A 20,908-nucleotide genomic window follows, 5' to 3' on the forward strand; every position below is an offset into this window, starting at 1 on the left:
AGACCACAAAATACAATGTCTCATGATTACCTTTCATGTCGCGATCATGTTACCCTGAATTCGGAGAATAATCCAGAGGAGCGTTAGGTGGTACCCCCCAATACAACCCGACTATTGAACGCCAATGCGGAGCCCAGCGCCACCACTCGAAGTTCGGGTTAAGCTGACCATTGCCAAGAGGACCCTAGTTCGTGTTGGAGACGGTCAGACCGAGACACAAAATTAAGATGGCAATCTAAAGCGATGAGATGAGATACACATAAGTAAGAATAATAAATAGGTCAATAGCTCTGCATAATCTGACGGTGCGTTTGGGCAATCATCATTTCCGTACGGACGGCCATGCGTGTCGCTGGCTTTCTCTCTCTGCTCGCCGGGCTCTGTGCGAGCGTAGAGGGCGCGCCAAGGCTCCATGATCCGTATGAGCGGAGGACTCAGACTCACACTTCGACGGTGCGCGCTCGGCACACGGAGTTGGGCCAGTTTGAGCCCCATGGCCATGTTCCTACTTTGACGGTCGAGAAGACGAGGACGATCCCGCATCCGATTACCTTGTTGTCAACCATACATTTCACAACCACTAGGAAGCTCAAGCCCGTAACTGTGACTGAGACGGATTTCGTATCGTCTACGCTCTATGTCACTGCCGCCGCGAATACCGATGTCATCTCCGTCACTTCGACCGAGTTTGAGACGGACGCTGTGTCTCTGACTCCGTCCGCTATCTCGAGCACCGTCTCAACAGACGTTACGACAACCGTCACGTCGACATCGACCATCGAAGCTTCAGGCGGCTTCTTGCCGATTGCATCTACTCTTCCAACGGACACGGCAGTGGCGTCAATCAAACAAGAGCTCATCAAACGAGAGCTCGACCGCCACCGGTCAAGATCTATTGGCTTGAAAGACCTGCGGCATCCGCAGGCTGTGAAGTGTATAGAAGAAACAGTCATCGAAACCACCATCATCGAGATCGTTGTCGGCAAACCAATCACCAAAACAGTACCTGCATCAAGAATCACCACCAGAACAACCAGCGTCATCACAGCTACATCCACCATAATCCCCTCAGCAATCTCATCAACTTTCATCTACACAACCACATCAACCCTATCCCCGACAACAACCCTCCAACCATCAACAATAACACTCACACCAACAAACACAGTAACAGCATCAAGTACAGCATCTTTCTACGCTGCCTGCGCAACTCCCAACATCGCTGGCTCACCACTATCATCGGACTTCGGCTCCGCAGCCGGTGAATATATCACCCAAGTTTTATGGACACCTGCGCAGATCCCGGGCAGTACATTGCTAACAGGCGATGCGAGCTCGGCGTATGACTGCTGCGTGAGCTGTATACAGGATGATAGTTGCGCATTCAGCACATTTGGGGTCGGGTACTGCTACTTGGTTAACTCGAGGAAGTGCTCTGGGTCGAACTATGCGAACGCGCTTGTGGTGCAGGGCGAGAGCGGTGGTCCAATACAAGTGTCGAATGGGAATTGTGGGGTTGTTATTGAAGGTTCAGGCTAGATTTTCAAGTTATGGGTGGGAGTGTGGCGGTTCTTTCTTTGCATTAGCATTAGCATTTGGAGTTGGGTTGGAGTCAGCTGGCAATCATGTTCCTGCATATTTCATTTTATTCAAATCAAAATACAAGATTCAGATTAGATTTGCACTGTGCAGCTCTCTGTAAATCTTGCTCCAATAGTTAATGGGCCTGGGAGGCTTGGACTGCGATATCTGGCTAAATGGGCGAGGAGATTACCCGGGTCGACATGCAATTGGATTAGGGTCTATACTTAGAGCGACCAAGCTTCCCCGGTGCCCATTTACCCCATTGCCGACCTGTGGTACACAGACAACATCATCCCCGCGGCTGCGGTTAAAATGTCTGCCGAGTGAACCTACTATTTAAACCTGTGGTGCCAGCTACGAGTAGCGGGGTTCTTTTTCATTCGGTGAACGAGAGGGAATAATTGATTAGAGTCGCTGCCAGCCTTTTCCTGAAACAGCACTATACAAAATGGCCACTGGTTACCTGCGCGTAAAGGGCGACAATGTCGTCGACCAGAACGGAAACGCCGTTGTCCTGCGAGGAGCTGCCATCGGTGGGTGGATGAAGTGAGTCTTCTAGTACATCTTGAATAACCCCCGCTCCCCACTCTTCTGACGATCAATACAAGTATGGAGAATTTCATCACCGGGTTCGCGGGACACGAATCACAGCACCGCGCTGCAATGCGCAAAGTGCTTGGCTCGGAGAAATACGAATTCTTTTTCGACAAATGGCTAGAATACTTCTTCACCGATGCCGACGCCAAATTCTTCGCGGAGCTGGGTCTGAATTGCCTCCGACTACCCTTCAACTACCGCCATTTTGAAGATGACATGAACCCACGTGTGCTGAAAGAGTCTGGGTTTAAGCATCTGGATCGGGTGGTTGACCTGGTTAGTACATCGTGTGCTGTGACACTTACAAGTTGAACGAACATGGACTGACCCTCGAGTTTAAATGTATAGTGCGCCAAGCACGGTATCTACACCATTCTGGATATGCATGCCGTGCCTGGCGGCCAGAACCCAGACTGGCATTCTGACAACCCGACTAGCTATGCCGCTTTCTGGGACTACAAGGATCACCAGGACCGCACGGTGTGGCTGTGGGAGCAGATCGCTGCGCGGTATAAAGGGAACCACTGGGTTGCCGGATACAACCCGCTTAATGAGCCCTGTGATCCGGAGCATGTGCGGCTGCCGGCGTTCTATGCGCGGATCGAGAAGGCGATTCGCAAGGTCGATCCGGACCATATTCTCTGGCTGGATGGGAATACGTTCGCGATGGAGTGGAGAGGTTTCGACACCGTGCTCCCGAACTGTGTTTATGCCATGCATGATTATTCGGTGAGTGAGATATCTACTGTACCATATATCCGAGGGTTTTGGGGTTCTGATTTATCCAGTCCATGGGATTCCCCACTGGGGACCGATACAAGGGCACGCCAGACCAAAAACAGAATCTCGAGAGCCAGTACTCCCGCAAAGCGCAGTTCATGAGCGAACATGCTACACCAGTCTGGAACGGCGAGTTTGGTCCTGTATATGCCGACCCAGCTCTCGATACCGACGCCGAGACAATCAATCAAGAGCGCTACAACTTGCTCGGCGACCAGCTGCACATCTATGACAAGCACCAGATCCACTGGTCTATCTGGCTGTATAAGGATATTGGTCTGCAAGGCATGATTTATACCAACCCGCAAAGCAAATGGAACCAAACTATCAAGCCCTTCCTGGAGAAGAAGAAGGATTTCTGGCTGGACAAATGGGGCCGCCGTCCTGCTGCTGAGCCGGAGGCTGCATTCCAGCCTCTTATTAACTGGATTGATAAGGTTAGTCCAACTGCGAAAACTACTTATCCGACCTCCTGGAACACGGAAATGCATGTTATGCGGAATGTGTTCAACTGCTTCTTGGCGGGTACGTTTGTGGATGAGTTTGCGGCTTTGTTTCAGGGGATGGAGAAAGAGGACCTGGAAGAACTGGCGCGCAGTTTCCATTTTGATCAGTGTGTGCAGCGTGAGGGATTGAATCAGATCCTGAAGGAGCATGCGAGGGTGAGGCAGTAGAAGTTCATCAGTATAGTGCGTGGAGATAGAGCGAAACATCTGGCGATAATGGTCATGGTTATGTATTGCCACCCACTTTGCTTAACACCACGTTATCGATAAAAAAATGCAGAAAAAGATCGCGGGGTGAAATTCCACCACATTCTCTGGACGACCAGGCTTGTCTAATAGAGGCTCGGTCGGGTGCTGACCGCAATAATCTCGCCTGATCTATCTCCCTGTCTATTCAGCCTGGAACCTAACGAACGCCCACAACACTTTCACGGTCGACGCGATGGCCGACTCTCCTGCCTCGCTGAACAGCGTCTTTGACGCGGCTTCTCCCCTCAAAGATCGGTACGATCCCATTCGATTGACCTCCGAAAACCTCGTCCCGATATTCGAACTCCCACTCGCCAAGAAGGTTCTGGGTCACGATGCGTCTGACAACGAGGCCGTCACAAAGCTCGCGAGCGCCGATATCTCCTACACCCAATTTGTGGCAGGGAAGGCTCGGTCGCTTCAGCAAACTGCCAACGATGGGTTGACCGTTGAACAAACACAATCGCAGATTCTCCATCTTGGTCTGGCTGCTCTGTTCGCCTTCTTACAGTCTAATGTCACCGGTCCACCTCTCGACTTTAACCCGGCGGAGGTGGCTTTGCCAGCTGCGCTGCGATCCGATAAAGCTACCTTGCGGACTGTCCGAGAGAAGATTCTTCGAGACCTTTCAATCGACGGTGAAGCGGCCTACATACTCACCCCGAACGCGGAGCTGTTCTCTATTGCCAAAGCGATATTGGTAGACGCAAGCCTCGAAGGCCCGATTGTGTCAAAGACAGCACGCATGCGCGTCAACTTCCTCCACCAGAAAATGCTTTCCGAAGTCACAGGCACACTGCAGGAATTGATATACAAGGATCTAGACGAACTGGCGAAGGCTGAGTTGAGTGCGGACGAACAGGGTCGGTTCCTGCTGGAGCGATCGTTGGTGCACACGCATCACGGCTTTGATGCCAAAGCCCGCAGTGATATTGAGCAGTCTGCCAAGGTACGGCAGTTTGAGTTCGCTTTGACGGGCAAGATGGGCAAGCGGACAAAGTTCCAGGAACGTGATACCAGCCAGCTGGTGGTTCTGGCTAAGAGTGCGGACGAGGCATCCGATACTGCAAAGTCATCGGGTCCGGAGAAATTGGATTTGAACGACGATACCCTTCTTGAAGCTATCTCCTTCTCGGAAAATAGCACCCAAACAACAGTCTCGGTCCAGGAGGAGCTCTCGCCGACTCTGGCGTCTGTGGATGCCAATAACCAGCCAATTCTCAACCCGGTGGACTCGGCTCTATTGTTGGCTCTGGTCTCTGCTATTACCAACACTTCTCCCGAGAACGGCCTGACCCGTGAAGAAACAGCCCCCTACGCTACCCGGGTGCTTGAAGGCGGCAGCTCCAACTGGCAGATCTACACACAGGCTCTGCTTGTTCGCAGCCGTGTTGAGGGATTCCGCTCCCGGACGGTGGAGAGATCCGTGCTGCAGATGCAAGCTCTTGTAGACCAGGTCCTTGCAGATACTGCGACGAACGATTCGGCGGCACAACAACCATCCGCTGAACCTTCTACATTCCTGCCCCGACCTGAACAGTCGGAGTCGGCCCCTGCTGCTGACAGATTGGAGTATATTTGGCTTCTCAACTTCTCAACACGATGGGACCTCGAGGCCGAGCTAGCCAAGCGTTGGGTTGATCTGGGGGGTCTGCGTACTGCTCTTGAGATCTATGAGCGGCTCCAGATGTGGGCAGAGGTTGCTTTGTGCTACGCTGCAACCGAGCGAGAAGGCAAAGCCAAGAGCATCGTGCGCCGCCAACTTTACCACGCGTCCGGCCCCGACGAGGACGACGACAGTGAACCGTTCGATGGGCCGGAGCGGTCACCCCTACCCGCAGAGGCACCACGCTTGTTTTGCATTCTTGGAGATATCGATAAGGATGAGAAGATGTATGAGCGTGCCTGGGAGGTTTCAGGACAGCGATACGCTCGCGCTCAACGGTCTCTGGCGCGCCACTATTTGACCCTTACACCGCCAGAGCTAGAGAAGGCCGAGGCTGCCTATCGGAAGAGTCTGCATATCAACCGGCTGAACCATGGGGCCTGGTTCGCCCTTGGATGTGTCCAGCTCGAGCTCCAGCGATGGGACGCTGCGGTTGACTCCTTTACCTTCACTGTCCAACTTGACGATACTGATGGCGAGGCATGGAGCAATCTTGCTGTAGCCATGCTTCGTATCCCTGCTCCCGAAGTCACGCCTGACACTGTGATCAGCGAAACCGATGATGGCGAATCCGAATCCCCCGCCGAGACAGACCCGTACAAGCGCCAACGCGAGGCTCTGGCAGCCCTGCAACGTGCAGCACAACTCAAAAACAACGATGCCCGGGTCTGGGATAATGTCCTAACAGTCGCCGCAGCAATCCCGCCGCCAGTCACCCCATTCCGCGAAGTGATCGCCGCTCAGAAGCGTATAGTTGAGCTTCTTGGATCCAAGAAGGGCGAAAAGTGCATTGATCTACCCATCCTGGGCATGCTCATCGACTTCATGGTCACCACCTTCGACTACGACTCTCTCCTCATCCCATCAGAAGATCTCAACTCCGCGCCTATGGTCCGCACCGGCACAATCGCAGGCCAGATCCTGTCCCTGATCGACGATAAAATCGTTCCATTGATCACCCACTCATCAGTCCTGTGGCTCCTCGTCTCCCGCGTTGAATTCTGGCGCAACCGCCCCTTCCGCGCCCTCGAGGCCCACGAGAAAGCATGGCGCGCAACAGTCGCCGCGTCTGTCCAGGGCGCGTTCCAAATGGGCGACGAGAAGCCCTGGCTTGATGTTGTTCGTGCGACGGAGAAGCTTGTTCGTGATGGATATGCCCGATACGGTCCGATGGATCGCGAGGACCAGAAGGTTGAGGGTGATGCGGAGGCGGAGATGGTCGCTAAGGACTGGCGGTTCAAGGCGAGGAGTGCTGTTCGAAGTATTTTGGGTAAAGGGAAGGACTTTTGGGAGGACTCGGATGGGTGGAATCGGTTGAAGGAGTTGCAGGCGGAGGTGACTGGGAATTAGCGCGTGAGATGGTGGATGGGCATGTGTGAATATAATCTTTGCAGTGATAGACTAAAGAACAATTGGCGATTTAAAGCTCGCAATGGGCTTTTGTAAATTATCAGATTCTATTTGATAGCAGAGAGTATTTTTGGCTCACAGAGCTCAATTACTATCTGCATGCAGTCATGAATCAACTCGCATTCAACTTCCGCTTAAGCATCCCACAAAAGCTCTCAAAAAGCACACTATCCGTCCCCTGGATCCAGCATATCAGCACCTGCACCTCTTTACTTGCCGGGTTCTGCCCAATAACAAGTCTTGCCTGCACACGAACACCAAGTGCCACTTCGTCTGGAATACTGGTAGGCTTGACTGCAGCTCCATCTTGGCCAGCAAGCTTCATCTTCCGACGAGCCTGTCGAGACCAGACATTCTCAGTCGCGAATCCAGCTCCGGCACACAATGAACGATCCCAGGTCCAGAACCAGGGAAGTGAGCCCATCTCCGCATCTATAGCGGTGCCAGTGTCATCAATTGATGCTTCGGGGTTTATTGTAAAAGTGTACTCTGCAGGAAAGGGGAGGAGGTGTTTTGGGAATCCCGGTATACCGCGTGCCACAGCCTAGAAAAATGTTAGCAGGCACAATCCACTTGTTGATAGAGCTAGTTCTCACCATAGACGGCCGACGGTCACCCCAAGACCACGCCACAGCCCAGCGCTTCGTCTTGCTTCCCTGCACGAACTCGGTGACGGCGTAGTTGTGATTTTCATGCTTCATCAATTTCTCGACAATGACAGAAACACTGCTCAGTTTGCCCAACATTGACGTGTACCACCGCACACGGTCACGTAATCGTAAACTTTCTTCAAGCATGCGTGTGACGAAGGCTACCTCACCTCCATGAGTGACCATTTCTATCTCGGCGCCGGTGCATGCCTGTAAAATGTTCAGTATATGAGATGCATGTATTTAGATATGATTAAAGTGAGATACCGAGAATGGAGGACGGGCTTTGAGTTCGGCAGAGTGAATAAGCTCGTCCCGGGACGAGTAGAATGGGGGGTTGCACATGGTGAAGTCGAAGCTGGTTGGTGGTTAATAGGAGAATGGAGAAAGATTCAGGTTTCACGTACGTTTCATCACTAAGCTCCTTGACGGGAATAAGGGGATCTTCAATACGGGATTCAATGACGCGAATACGAGATTCAAGATTGTTCAGAGTCACGTTGTGTTTTGCGGTGCGTACATTGTTCGCATCGATATCTGCAAAGGCTGATCAGTATATAGCTAAAGTAGCTTGTTGCCAGAGATTTTACCAGTTGCAATAAATCGCCACCGTGGTCGAAGTGTGCAGCCCAGCAGTGGGTAGATACTACAACAGCCAGTTCCACTAGAACAAGTCAGAGAATGGAGTGGATATCTCTCAGTGGGTTGGCGTACATATCTAAGCCAATCACCTCGCGTTCACAGTCATATTCATCTCGCAGCGTTCCGTCGGTAGAGTCGAGCAGATCTTGCAACCACAGAATATAATTGAGTCTATATCATCAGAGATGCTGTTTCAGGATGTTTTGTTGCAAATCTCAACGCACCTGTTGGGAACCTGCATGGCGGTTAGTAGAACGTTTCGTTTGATTAAAATATTGTATTTCTTACCGGTGGACACAATCTATCATCTGGGGCCTCGACCTTGAGTTTGAAATCTTGCTGAAGCAGGCTGGTGGTCAACTGGCTGTCGTGGGAATTAGATGCTTATCCCGAGTGCTGGGGGGGATTGAGTTTCCGTCTTACCGTACAGCTTGTGGATCATTGAAGTCCACTTTGCCGTCTTTCACACTGTTTTACTTTCAGTAATGGCATCTCCGCGGCGCATCGAATGTTCACATACTGCTTGGCAAAGTCGGGGGACTGCAAAGCCAGTGCTGCGAAATCAACGTCGTTCTTGTAAAGGTTGCGCGCAGACTGCATGTTTCTTAGACCACCCAATATCGGTCTTCAGAGAGTAGATGAATCCAGGCTGTTGGCTGAAGCAGGTGAAATAGATGTTGATGTCGTAGTTAGTAGCCTTACTATGTTGGAGCACTGCCCGTACAGAGGTCACGTGATCTCGGGTTCGACCTCACTTAGTCAGCTCATAGTCTAGATAGTTGGGCTCCCCCGGGGCCCCTTCCAATTGGACACACACTCACCAACAGGTTATGAGACCCGTGTTGTCCTCTTTCCCTTGGTCTGTCTGTCGTTGAGCCTGAATATACGACAGCGGATCATCAAGAGCTTTCTCTCAGATCCACAGATCAAAGTTTCGGGCTAGTATAGCTCGAATTCGCCTACCTAGACCCAATCAAGGGATGGTAGACAGACGAAGCTAATCAAAGCACTCGTCAAATCACTACAAAGCGCCTACTAGGCAAATAGTCCTTCACCATCATGGCTCCACGCCGTAGCGGACGACCAACCGATGCATCGGTAATGACACCTTTATCCGATGATTCTGTCGATGACAATTTACATCAATCGAAGCCCCAAATCTCTACCGAACTATTGCAGCAGCTTCGTGAGCAGATCACGAGTGAACTACGCGCTCAGCTATTAGGGGATAAGCCCAATACCCCGCGAAATAGTGATCTCAATGAGGAACGGGAGCGGATTCGAAAACTGGCGAAGGAAAGGCTTGCAACAAAGCCAATCCAACTTCATGGTCGCGACGACTACATCAAATGGAGAGAATCAATACTTTCTGATGCGTACATGATTGATGCCACGTATATTCTTGAAGAGAATCAAGAATCTTCACCCTTTGTGGATGCCATCGATACAACCCGATGGGATAAGCAAAACGAAGTTCTTTATACAAGACTTCTACAATCCATGAGCCCACACATCAAAGCAAACATCAATTGGGGAGACACTACTAGTGCAGCTGCACTATGGTCCCAAATCAATATAGTCTATGGCATCTCTCTCGCAGAGGAGCGCCTAATGACGGTCAAAGCGCTATTGGATTTAAATCCGCAAGGCGACTATGTGAGCATGATATTCGACTACCAACGAATTATCTCACGACTAGGGAAAATGGATATGTCCTTCGATGACTTTTGCCATGATTACCTGATCTGTCTACTTGGCCAATGGCAGCAGCATTTCGTACGAACGAAGCTAGACGAATTGTATGCTTGCGGTCGTGGACCGATCCAGAATCTCGATATCAAGACCTTTATCAATCAATTGGTCGCGAGAGCTCAACAGAGCACCAAAGGGCAATACCTACCGCAAAATCCACAAGAATTCAAGCTTGAGGATAAATATCGGACGAGTCCCCCAAAAACCACAAGGTCAGATCAGAAGCCGAAATCTGGATCACAACCACAGCAGCACTCAGAGCCAAAGAAACAGAAGAAGCTCTGCGAGCACTGCGGTAGAGGATACCATAAGGTTGATGATTGTTGGTCGCTCCATCCAGAGAAGCGTCCAAATACAAACACAAATTCAAATTCAGATTCAAAATTGAATCAAAATCATAGCACAGAGCTTATCGTACGGAATCCGCAGGCGAATGCAGTTCGCGCGCTCCCAGTGACTCCACAATGGATTCTAGATACAGCCGCTTCAAAACACATGACTTCCAGAAAGGATCTATTTATTCAATTAGATGATCCTAAGCCTTCACCGTCTGACCAATTTGACGATGCGGGCGGCCGAGTACATACCGTGGCAGGATACGGCACTATACAGATCAATATCGATGACATCAAGCTCACCGTGCCAGACGTTCGCTACATCCCTACAATTGCTTCGGATCTTTTGTCATTTCGCCAATTAGATCAGCAGGGATTCCAAATTTCATTATCTAATGACTCGCCAAAGCATTTCCGCTTCCAATCGCCGGACGGTACAAGATTCGATGCGCTTCCGCACATTGACAATCAGACCTATTACCTTGCGAAGCCACAAACCCACCAGCTTATAGCTAAGGTTACGACTCGAGGGGAGGCTCGTACACGGTCAAATCTGACGATCACCACCAGCCCACAAGAGCCTGATCCCAAGGCTCTCACGATGACAGAATGGCATCAACGCCTATCACATCTGAACCCACGCGATATCTTGAAGCTCGCGAAAGCTTCAATCATCAAGATCAAAGGACGAAAGACCCTACCGTTCTGCGACGTCTGTAGACAAGCCAAGCAGACTAGACGGATCAACAAAACTACCGCATATAGGGCAACGAAGCCTCTCTCCCGTGTACACATTGATATCGCAGGGGGAGGGCGGACGCTTGCATGCGACGATGATCAGGTCCCTCCGGGCACGAAGGGAATTCGGTATTTCGCGCTCATCACGGACGATGCCACTAGATATCGATGGATCTATTTCCTTCGTAATCGATCAGAAGCAGTCGCGGCATTCGCACAATGGCTCGAGCACATGAAAAATCAAGGTTTCGGTGCACCTGCCTTCGTACGATCAGATCGCGAGTTTGTCACAGAAAATGTCCGACAATTATGCCTCAAATATGGCATCAATTGGGAACCTACACCAGCAGAGTCACCATGGGAAGATGGTGTAAGCGAACGGAGCAACCGAACTATCTATGAGAAAGCCAGAACAATGCTCTTCGATTCAGGACTTCCTAAATTTCTTTGGAAGGAAGCCCTCGACTCAGCTATCTACATGATGAATCGACTCCCTACACGAATCCCTTTGTACAATGACCCTACACCAGGTGGGACAACCGCGAACCATGCTATCCAGCAATCGGTCTATACCACGCCGTACACAGCGTGGACAAATTCACCTTCAGATATCTCCTACATACGGAAATTTGGGTCAATCGCGTGGATCCATCTACATGGTCCGGACAAGCCAAAAGGCAAGGTCGATGCGCGAGCAAAGAAAACGCGTCTAGTGGGCCATACCTCGCCTACCATCGTCCGGGTTTGGGACCCAGAAAAGAATACTGTGAAGACAGTCAACGATGCTGTCATCGACGAACATTTCGAACCTCCAACGTCTATCAATCAAGAGGATTCTCCGACTACTCCGCCTACCGTCGAATCGGACGACCAACCCCTTACAGACGGCGAGCTTATAGTACGACCAGCTAAAGCATTCGCGGTAGTCCAGATCAATCACCCAACCAACGATATAGTCGATCATTCAACTCCAAAATCATTCAAAGCAGCTACCCAAAGCGCCGAATCAGCCCAATGGCGTGCTGCAATGCAAACAGAAATCGACCTTCTAAACCAGAAGAATTGTTGGGATCTCGTCCGACGCTCTGATATACCATCGGCATCTAGAGCAATTCCCGGACAGTGGGTCTACAAAAAGAAAAAGAATGATGACGGATCAACCAAGTTCAAAGCACGATGGGTGGTTAGAGGGAATCTCCTATCAAATGCGCACTTTGAATTCGATCGTGATTCATATGCTCCAGTAGTTTCACCTACAACTTCACGGATTCTATTCGCAGTTGCCGCGCACTACAATTGGTCAATTCTTCAAGCTGATGCCGTACTCGCCTTTTTGAACGGGACGCTTCGCGATACCATCTATATGAGGCAACCTCTTGGCTTCGAACAGGGCGATGATCTAGTCTGTAAGCTTAATCAATCGCTCTATGGACTCACACCATCAGCCAGAATTTGGTACGATACATTGACAAGCTATCTCATTGAGATCGGCTTCCGCGTGTCTCCGTACGACGCGGGACTATTCATCTCTACTACACGACCTCATCTATATTTGACAGCGCACGTGGATGATTTCAAGATCGTCTCCCAACGTGAAGATGATGCTCGCGAAGTAATCGATGCCTTGAAGACTAAGTTCGAAATCAAAGATCTAGGTCCAATCAAGCATTACCTCGGCACAGCCATCGATGTGAGCGACAAGGGGATCAAGATCTCGCAGTCCACATATATCGATGAACTAGTCGAATCATTCGGCATCGCCGACGCGCATGCCACCAAATCACCTTTGGATCCTGGCATCTTAATTGATGACGAACCAGATCCAACGATCCCTACTAGGGAATTCCAGCGCGGAACGGGAAGTCTACAGTATCTGGCTACCAGAACCAGACCGGATATCTGTCGTACGGCCTGTCTACTCGCAAGATACAATTCTGGACCTACAAGGAAGGCATGGAATGCATTGATGCATGCGATGCGATACCTGAAAGGCACAAGAGAACTAGGTCTAAACTACCATCGCTCTATGGGCGATACACCGCTTGGCACCCCTATAGCATTCAGCGATTCTGATTGGGGTGGACCACATACTGATAGTCGACGATCTGTCAGTGGATTCATTTTCATGCTATCCGGATCACCAATTTCATGGAGCTCTAAGGTGCAAACCTGCACTGCCACAAGCTCTAATGAAGCCGAATACATCGCAGCATCAGAGGCTTCCCGCGAAGCTTGGTGGATTAGCAAAATCATGAGTGATATGAAGTTAATCCCCAACGCCCCTATCCCCATGAACATGGATAATAAGGGTGCGATCGATCTCACCACAGCCACCATGGGTACGAAGCGATCGAAGCACATTGACATCCGCTTCCATTACACCCGCGATATGATCCAGCAGAGCATCATTACCATACGCCAAATTCCCACACAGGATATGGCAGCAGACGGCCTGACCAAGCCCCTGAATCGCGAGAATCATTGTCGATTTCTCCAACAAATTGGTTTCCAAGCCATTTGACAAACTATTTCTTCTAATTACATCAGCAAATCAGCTTCAAAGCTATTCTGATTTTCCCGCTTAATGCTCTATTCTATTCTCCATCTACATGTCACTCTTTTCATGTATTTTATGCTGTTCTTTTAGCTAGCTGACGCGCTCGCTCGAGGGGAGGTGTTGGAGCACTGCCCGTACAGAGGTCACGTGATCTCGGGTTCGACCTCACTTAGTCAGCTCATAGTCTAGATAGTTGGGCTCCCCCGGGGCCCCTTCCAATTGGACACACACTCACCAACATACTAAGGTGGTCATGTGATCTTTCAGATTCTCATAGCTAAGGTCGCTATGTATACGATTCCATACTAACTATTTGAATCGTTATCTTGTTAAACCTTGGAAATGAGTAGTGATCGTTATAACTGTTAGCGTTGTGTATACTCAATTACTACTCGCTTGTATGGTCATCGCTATTTATATGTGAGTGTTTATATGTGCCAGTTTTCAGGGCTTTTCCCGTCATAATTTCCCTTGAATGACAATCCAACTTATTAACAAAACGTTTGTCCTAGTTCCCCGAGAGAAAAAAATTGTCGAGGATGTATCAGGTCAGCAAGACTCTTCTTTCCTCTTCAATCGCTCCATCCTTTTAAGTCGCCAGCCAGCTCCCCATCGCATCTCAATCATCAGCAGAGGAACCATGTGGAATGTAATTCCAGCAAGCAGCAGGAATGTCCAGGTAGCAGAGAGAGCATCTATAATAGGTTGAATAACTGCCACACCCGCGGCACCGACCAGGCAGCGCATCAGATTGTTGACGGCCGTTGCGCTCGCGCTAGCTCCTGGGTACAGATCAATAACCAAAGCGCTATTTATGGTGAAAATGGCCGTGGCGCAGTAAGCAATGAGGGATTGAAGGATGATCGGAAAAGCAAGAGGCATCCTAAGTGACAGCCCATATACAGCTGTGCAGACGATAAACAGGGCAGTGATCCACCATGTGTTGCGCATGCGAGCGTGTTCGATTGGAAAGTCTGGATGAGTCTTGGTAGTGATGCGTGAGTCGAGAGGAAGGCTATGTTGCTGACAGTATTCACGTTCTGTTCTTCTGTGGTTATAATCCATCAGATAGCCAATTGTGTATGACCCAGACATGCATCCAAACCCTGGTAAGGATTAGTTGAATACCTCACATTGGGACAAGTGCTCTTACCGTTTCCCAGGAATGTTAGACCAATCTTCAAGGTGCTGAGACCATATCTTGACTGGAAGAGGGCTGATGTCGAGGAGGTGACCATGGACCACACGGTATACACAATGCTGCCAAAGAATAATGTAATGAAGACATCCTTCTCAGTAAGGAAAGCGAGAGGAGCCAGGATTGTCCGAAAGCTGACTTTCGATTTCCTTTTCTCCGGGACTGCATCTTCCCGTGTGTCTTTCTGTCCTATGACATAGTAGATGAACGGTTTGCTGTGACCATGGAGACGGACACTTCCATTGCCGGCCACGGTGCGAAGTGTTTCTGGAAGGAAGAAAATAATTGACGAAAGACTTATTCCGGACAGAATAACCAAAGCCCAGAATATGGATCTGAAACCGAGGTACTCGGACAAGATGCCACCAATGACCGGACCAATGCCCTGTCCTAACATGCGAACTTGGATGCGTGAGTTTTGAATACGGAGAAAAGTAAGGTCAACTTACCACCACCGAATATCCCAACCAAACTGCCTCTCTCCGCAGAGGTGGTAATGTCACCGATCACTCCAGCCCCTGAGCAAATTAGTAAATAACTCAGGAGAATATATGAGTAACCATACCAATGGATATCGTCGCTGAGCTGCCAGCAGCTTGCAATGCACGGAAAGCCATAAGCTCTCCATAGTTTGTTGAGAGACCCAGACCAATGTTGGCAATAATATAGACAACAAATGTCCCGATAAAAATAACACGGCGCCCAATCACATCAGAGAAGGAACCCCAGAAGCTCGGAGCCAATCCTTGCACAATCATATATACAGTGACGGTCAAAGTTGCCAGTGACATGGAAATGCTCAAGTCCTATGCAATGATAAGTCAGACTGACAACTCCAGTTGAGTTGCTTTCCACTAACTTTTGACACGGCGCTCAGCGCTGGGAAGTAAATATTGGAGGACAGAGGGGAGAAAATGGCGGCCATGGAGACGATGCAGACTATCTGCAACTTGCGGACTCGAGTGAAAACATGGTATGGAGGTAATTGCTCAGTTTGGCTTTCAATATCGATTGTGTCGGAGGATGGTGAGGGTATTGTAAGTTTCTTTTCACTGAGAGGTGAGGAGATGGGCGTTGAAGTGACGGAGCTCTCTGAAGTTTGATCCTTTTCGAGCGTTTCTGTTGATGTAAATGCGGACATATTGAGTCGTTTCAGAGATGCAAGCCGAAACTCGGCTATATAAAGAAAGACAAACTTTATCCACAAGAAGTAGGATTAGAACACCTGCTACTCCAATCTTGTTGGGTGGGTGAAAAGTTGGAATGGTATGGCCCTTTTTGTATCTCGACGTCACCCAGAACCCCCCTTATAGCACTGGCCCGCAAATATTGAAATGGGCCACGCGTTGAATGTCAAGTCAATATGCTCCACTGTGGCTTCGATCAGGGGGATCACCCGCACCTTGTCTCCTTGGCAAATGGTGACAACGAAAAGATAAAATCAGCAAATTTGTAGTGTCGTGTTTGGGATGCGCGTTGTTTCATGGACCACAGTACTGCTTGCAGATTTTCCGGTTGGCTATCCTCAACCACTACGGTAAAACGTACTCTAGCTCCAGGATGTATCAACAGTATTAAATCTAGTTGTTAGGCTCTCAATGTTCTCTGAACAATAAATTTCATGGTATAAATGCCATTACCCACTTGAAATTCTTCCGAAGGCCAGCACACGCATGCTGTACGCATCATCTACGACCGATCTACATAGCAGAAATGTCACGCAATCAGGTCTCACCCTCGGACTGCATCGCGATGGCCGAACTAAAGTACCATTATAAGTTATTATTAATAGTAAATGGGGTGGATAAGTATCCTAGATCTTCCCGTCGTTGCAGCTTCGACGCCATGATAACGGCATACAAGGCCAGGACGCCAATCAAACTAATAAGGCTGGAGACCTAAGATTCTGCGAAGTATATCCCCTGTACGTGGAACTAATCTAAAGACCGTAGCGCACTTATCAAGGCTGTACGTCATCATATCCTCAACTATAATGGCTGCATTCAGAAATGCCAAGCGAAAGCAATATTCTCTCAAGGGAATCAAAATCGTTTACATATGCGGCAGCTATTACGTGTACGCTATCCCCCTTAGGAAACGTTTCTAGATTAACTACAAGTTAAATGGACCGCTGCCCTTGTTGTTGAGATAAAGCCGCCACCCAATCCAGGCCATGACGAAGGGGGCGGATACGTGCAAGGGCTGCAACAAGCCCAATGACAGCACACTAATGGCAAGATAAGCGCGCGAGGCTCGTATCTGCCGAATCTGTCGGTGATGCATTTTCAGCTGAGACATCATCGGAGGCGCGAAAAGGGGTAAGAATGCGTGCCAGACCTGCTTGGGACAATGTTTGGCGTTAGGCATGATCGACAGCTGAGACGACCCCAACACTTGATAGTGGAAAAGGATGCTAATCATTGCCGATCCGACCCACTCAGGAAACCCCCCTTTGACAAGGTTCTCCCGTCTGAAAGTATGTCTTTTGGATTCTTATCGCCGTCCGAGTCATACGGCCACAAACCTATTATTATCTCCACTAGACAAGAGCAGATCAAGGTGCTAAACTGGCCAGAGTAATAGCACAGCCGTCAAGGACTAAGCATGAACCTCAACAGCTTGCTCAATCTGTATGCATGGAATTCGATTGGCCACTTACAGTAACGATTAGGTCGGAATGCTTTAGCTCATCACTTACAGGCAGTGCAGGGCTGATCCAAATCAGTTCGATTAGCAATTTTGAAGGTCGATGGTGTCAGTGGAATTCGGTCTTCATGATCGGCCACGATCATGAAGATTAAGAACTGACATCACTGCCGGGAATTGTATGCATCCCAATGAGGGCACCGAATCGAGGTGAGTAGCATGATATATTCAATCCTAGTCAAAGGCATCAGAGGAAACAGGTGAAATCAGCAGATTTTACGCAGGATATCTCAGAGAGAATACGTTACAATCCCCAAAGTGATTTCTGATAGATGATTGAAAGGTAGTCTGTTTTATACAACATTTTACTCTACAATTTTCTGCGAACAGATATTCCACCTACGAAGACTGAAGCTACTCTTCATGATTTATACCTGGTATATGAGGAAACCGTGGGGTTGCATGGATTGATTTAAGTAATTCAGGTTCGTCACTCGTGTTAGATATATACCTAGGCAGTCCTGGAACCACCCCGACGACTTTTACCTCCTCTCCCTCCTCTGCCCCCTCTCCCCCCTTTCCCAGGCCGTCTTTTCGGGCCTTGCATAGCCTCTAAATCTCGTTTTCCAAGGTTCAGTGCTCCATGCGCGAATTTCCCAATAGTCGGGCCACCAACACCACGCTCCCTCCGTCCCGAAGAGCTTTTTGACGCTTTAGGCGCTGGTTTCTCTAGAATAATACCATTCTCCTTTGCCTCACGCCTTCGCTTTTCTTCCTTGGTTGCTGCCTTGGCTTTAATGCCTCGCCGATGTGATGAAGGCATTCTCTCCTGTTTATAAAGCGATGTCTTGGCGCCGATAGCTTGCATGCGCAGGTCCAGCGCTTTGAGTCGGTTTTTCCCTGTCGGAGCGAGATCGGATGCGGATTCGAGGAGGTGGGATTCGCGGAGGAGCCGCTGGAGTGCAAGGTCGTGTTTGAGGTTCTCGGCGTCTCCGGCCTTGTCGTCGTCTGAGTCGGAGGCATCTTTGGTTATTGTAGCTGGTTTGGAGGTGGACGAAGCTGAAGATGGAGGTTTGGCATTCTGCGATAAGGCATGGATTAGCGGGGAGAAAGAAGACAGATCATACAGAAAATTAGTGCATACCATGAACGCTTTGCGCGCTTTCTTATCCATGATGTCGTCCGGGTCTAGGCGGACGTTCTTGTGTTCCACCACTTGCACTTTGGGCTCATTGTCGCCTCCATCTTCAAGGCCACTCCATTCGGATTCTGAGACCAGTTCGTCCTCTTCGCTCAGATCCTCGGAATCTTCATCGTCGGCGGTCTCAACGCTGGGTAAATCCAGCGGCTTGAACTGCGCTTCGAAATATTTGCGGAACACGTCCTGCGCATTGTCCACTGGCGGAGGACTGGACTCTTCTGGAGCCTTCGATTTGACGGCGGTGTCTCTTTTCCGTTTGCCAATCATTGTGTTGTAGTGTTGTTGAAGATCGCCCGATAACATCGCCCAAGTTTTTTCCTAAAGCTCACGCCATCACGTGCGATAAGGAAGATAAGCATATCCCGGTCCATCCATCGCCCGCACAGGTTGATCTTGTCTTCACAATCAAGCAACCATGACCAAATTCCGGCCATGTATTGACCTGCACTCGGGACAGGTTAAGCAGATTGTTGGCGGCACGCTCAGCCATGTCCCCGAAGACCTGAAAACAAACTACGTGTCGACCCTCCCCGCCAGTCACTATGCGGAACTGTATCAGAAGCATGATCTGCGCGGCGGGCATGTCGTCAAGCTGGGTGGGGGCAATGAGGAGGCTGCATTGGAGGCCGTGAAGACATGGCCCGGTGGATTGCAGGTGGCTGGTGGAATTACGGACAAGAATGCGCAGTATTGGATTGATCAGGGTGCCGAGAAGGTGCGTACTCTATTTCTTCTGCATTGATTCAATTCCTCATTCCAATCGCATTGGATCTAGATCATCATCACTTCTTTCCTGTTCCCTGCAGGCAAATTCTCCCTCGAGCGTCTCGAGTCCGTCGTCGCTGCTCTGGGCGGCGACACATCCAAGCTGGTCTTGGACCTAAGCTGTCGCCGAAAGGACAATACCTGGTTTGTGGCCATGGACCGCTGGCAAACCATTACCGATATGGAAATCAGCCAAGGTATATCCGTTTCAGAGTTTCCATGATTTTCTTGACTGACTGACTGACTGACTCGGTCTAGAATCTATTTCACTCTTGGAACCCTACTGTTCCGAGTTCTTGATACATGCTGCCGACGTGGAGGGTCTGCAGCAGGGCATTGACGGTGAATTGGTCTCGAAATTAGCGGAATGGTGCACAATTCCCGTCACATATGCTGGCGGCGCACGCAGTCTCGAGGATCTAGAGAAAGTGCACAGAAGCAGCCAGGGCAAGGTGGACTTGACGATTGGCAGCGCACTGGATATCTTCGGGGGATCCGGGGTGACCTTTGACGAATGCATTGAATGGAATAGAGAACATTAGATAAAGAAATCCATGAATAGAACCGATTTACATATACGATGACTTCTGTAGTGCTGAAACATGCAGCCTCCAGTCCGCCTTGGCCGTCCGACCGAATTTAGACTAGCGTCTCCGCCCGCCTCCGTCGTCTTCTGTCTCATCTTCAACGCTGCACCTCATCTCTCCCTCGCTCCATCCCTCATTAATCCCTAATCCACATTCGATCTCTTATATCGCTCCCTCCCTCTCTCCTCATCCACCCTCGCTCCAATCCGCCCCCACAAAGATGAAGCCGATCGTGTCGGCGTTGAACGCCTGGTCCTGGTGCGCCATCTCCTCCCCATCATCGTCCTCTACCGCACACATTCCATTCCAACCCTATCCACCCAAGTGCTATCTATCGGACAGACGTCCCTAACGCAGAAACAGTGTTGTCATCTCTCTCTTCGCCATTGTCATCCTCTCCGTCCTCGGCTCACTATACAACGTACGTCTGCCCGCCCGGCCCCCATTTGCACCCGCTCTTACGCAGCGCCTTGCAATCCCACCCCCGAACATCTCTAGCCAGTTGGCTAACCCAAGGTCCATCCTGTGTGAACAGAGCAATAACCACGCCTACACCGGCGCAGAAGGCGAGCCCGAAGACGGTACCGCCGTTGCGGCATCTATCTATACCGCTGTCTTTGTATACTGTGTACGTTTTCGTCTTGCCACGCCCACACCTACTGCAGCAAATAATAAAGTGAAAGAATCCTTGTGTCGCTAATTGTGAGGTTATTGGGATTATTACAGGGCTTCTTCGTCTTCTGCGCTTTCCAAGCTTACCTTCACGTGCGAGAGAGCAGGGGAGGCGCCATATCGCTCCATTAGAACCGCGCGCCAAGTTCTTTTCTTCATTCGTTATCCGGTGTCTGTCTGTTATGAGCTCTTTTTTTCCCGTCATTTTTTATCAGCATCCTTGGTGGAGGGTCCTTTTTTTATAGCTTGGTCTCGATCACTTTCATCGAGATACCTGGGGAGTGTTGGAAGTGATTTATCCGGGACGGACAGTCTTGTGAAATGAGACTGTCAACCGATCGCTGTGCGTTGCTTATGGCTAGCTATCCTGGGG

At 49.8% G+C, this 20,908-nt stretch overlaps 9 protein-coding genes across 9 annotated transcripts; 6 read left to right on the forward strand and 3 right to left on the reverse strand.

Annotated features, from left to right (window-relative positions):
* Positions 1-342: 342 nt before the first annotated feature.
* On the forward strand, positions 343-1,539 carry N7510_003387 (uncharacterized protein; the record flags this gene model as incomplete). Its single annotated transcript, XM_056975314.1, has 1 exon — positions 343-1,539. The coding sequence occupies one exon, from the start codon at positions 343-345 to the stop codon at positions 1,537-1,539; it is 1,197 nt and encodes a 398-aa protein (XP_056835270.1).
* Positions 1,540-2,032: 493 nt separating this feature from the next.
* N7510_003388 (glycoside hydrolase family 5 protein) lies at positions 2,033-3,635 on the forward strand (the record flags this gene model as incomplete). The annotated part of the gene is made up of 4 exons (XM_056975315.1): positions 2,033-2,130; positions 2,193-2,457; positions 2,530-2,910; positions 2,970-3,635. The coding sequence occupies 4 exons, from the start codon at positions 2,033-2,035 to the stop codon at positions 3,633-3,635; spliced, it is 1,410 nt and encodes a 469-aa protein (XP_056835271.1).
* Positions 3,636-3,909: 274 nt separating this feature from the next.
* Positions 3,910-6,732, forward strand: N7510_003389 (tetratricopeptide repeat protein; the record flags this gene model as incomplete). Its single annotated transcript, XM_056975316.1, has 1 exon — positions 3,910-6,732. One exon carries the CDS (start codon positions 3,910-3,912, stop codon positions 6,730-6,732), a length of 2,823 nt encoding a protein of 940 aa, XP_056835272.1.
* A 172-nt stretch (positions 6,733-6,904) lies between these two features.
* On the reverse strand, positions 6,905-8,684 carry N7510_003390 (DUF890 domain protein; the record flags this gene model as incomplete). Its single annotated transcript, XM_056975317.1, has 10 exons — positions 6,905-7,336; positions 7,389-7,652; positions 7,710-7,800; positions 7,850-7,979; positions 8,033-8,106; positions 8,157-8,255; positions 8,309-8,319; positions 8,373-8,448; positions 8,508-8,552; positions 8,605-8,684. 10 exons carry the CDS (start codon positions 8,682-8,684, stop codon positions 6,905-6,907), a joined length of 1,302 nt encoding a protein of 433 aa, XP_056835273.1.
* A 459-nt stretch (positions 8,685-9,143) lies between these two features.
* On the forward strand, positions 9,144-11,961 carry N7510_003391 (uncharacterized protein; the record flags this gene model as incomplete). Its single annotated transcript, XM_056975318.1, has 3 exons — positions 9,144-10,131; positions 10,243-11,807; positions 11,866-11,961. The coding sequence occupies 3 exons, from the start codon at positions 9,144-9,146 to the stop codon at positions 11,959-11,961; spliced, it is 2,649 nt and encodes an 882-aa protein (XP_056835274.1).
* A 2,054-nt stretch (positions 11,962-14,015) lies between these two features.
* On the reverse strand, positions 14,016-15,838 carry N7510_003392 (uncharacterized protein; the record flags this gene model as incomplete). Its single annotated transcript, XM_056975319.1, has 5 exons — positions 14,016-14,572; positions 14,620-15,066; positions 15,114-15,182; positions 15,230-15,470; positions 15,524-15,838. Coding segments are annotated over 5 exons (1,629 nt in total), but the record flags the coding sequence as incomplete, so codon positions are not given.
* A 1,983-nt stretch (positions 15,839-17,821) lies between these two features.
* On the reverse strand, positions 17,822-18,778 carry N7510_003393 (uncharacterized protein; the record flags this gene model as incomplete). The annotated part of the gene is made up of 1 exon (XM_056975320.1): positions 17,822-18,778. One exon carries the CDS (start codon positions 18,776-18,778, stop codon positions 17,822-17,824), a length of 957 nt encoding a protein of 318 aa, XP_056835276.1.
* Positions 18,779-18,926: 148 nt separating this feature from the next.
* N7510_003394 (1-(5-phosphoribosyl)-5- ((5-phosphoribosylamino)methylideneamino)imidazole-4-carboxamide isomerase HIS6) lies at positions 18,927-19,818 on the forward strand (the record flags this gene model as incomplete). Its single annotated transcript, XM_056975321.1, has 3 exons — positions 18,927-19,226; positions 19,287-19,473; positions 19,535-19,818. 3 exons carry the CDS (start codon positions 18,927-18,929, stop codon positions 19,816-19,818), a joined length of 771 nt encoding a protein of 256 aa, XP_056835277.1.
* A 265-nt stretch (positions 19,819-20,083) lies between these two features.
* N7510_003395 (uncharacterized protein) lies at positions 20,084-20,667 on the forward strand (the record flags this gene model as incomplete). Its single annotated transcript, XM_056975322.1, has 3 exons — positions 20,084-20,121; positions 20,227-20,491; positions 20,590-20,667. The coding sequence occupies 3 exons, from the start codon at positions 20,084-20,086 to the stop codon at positions 20,665-20,667; spliced, it is 381 nt and encodes a 126-aa protein (XP_056835278.1).
* Positions 20,668-20,908: the final 241 nt, after the last annotated feature.

This window comes from Penicillium lagena, assembly GCF_028827675.1.
Source record: "Penicillium lagena strain IBT 129212 chromosome Unknown utg000002l_segment0_segment0, whole genome shotgun sequence".
Lineage (NCBI taxonomy): Eukaryota > Fungi > Ascomycota > Eurotiomycetes > Eurotiales > Aspergillaceae > Penicillium > Penicillium lagena.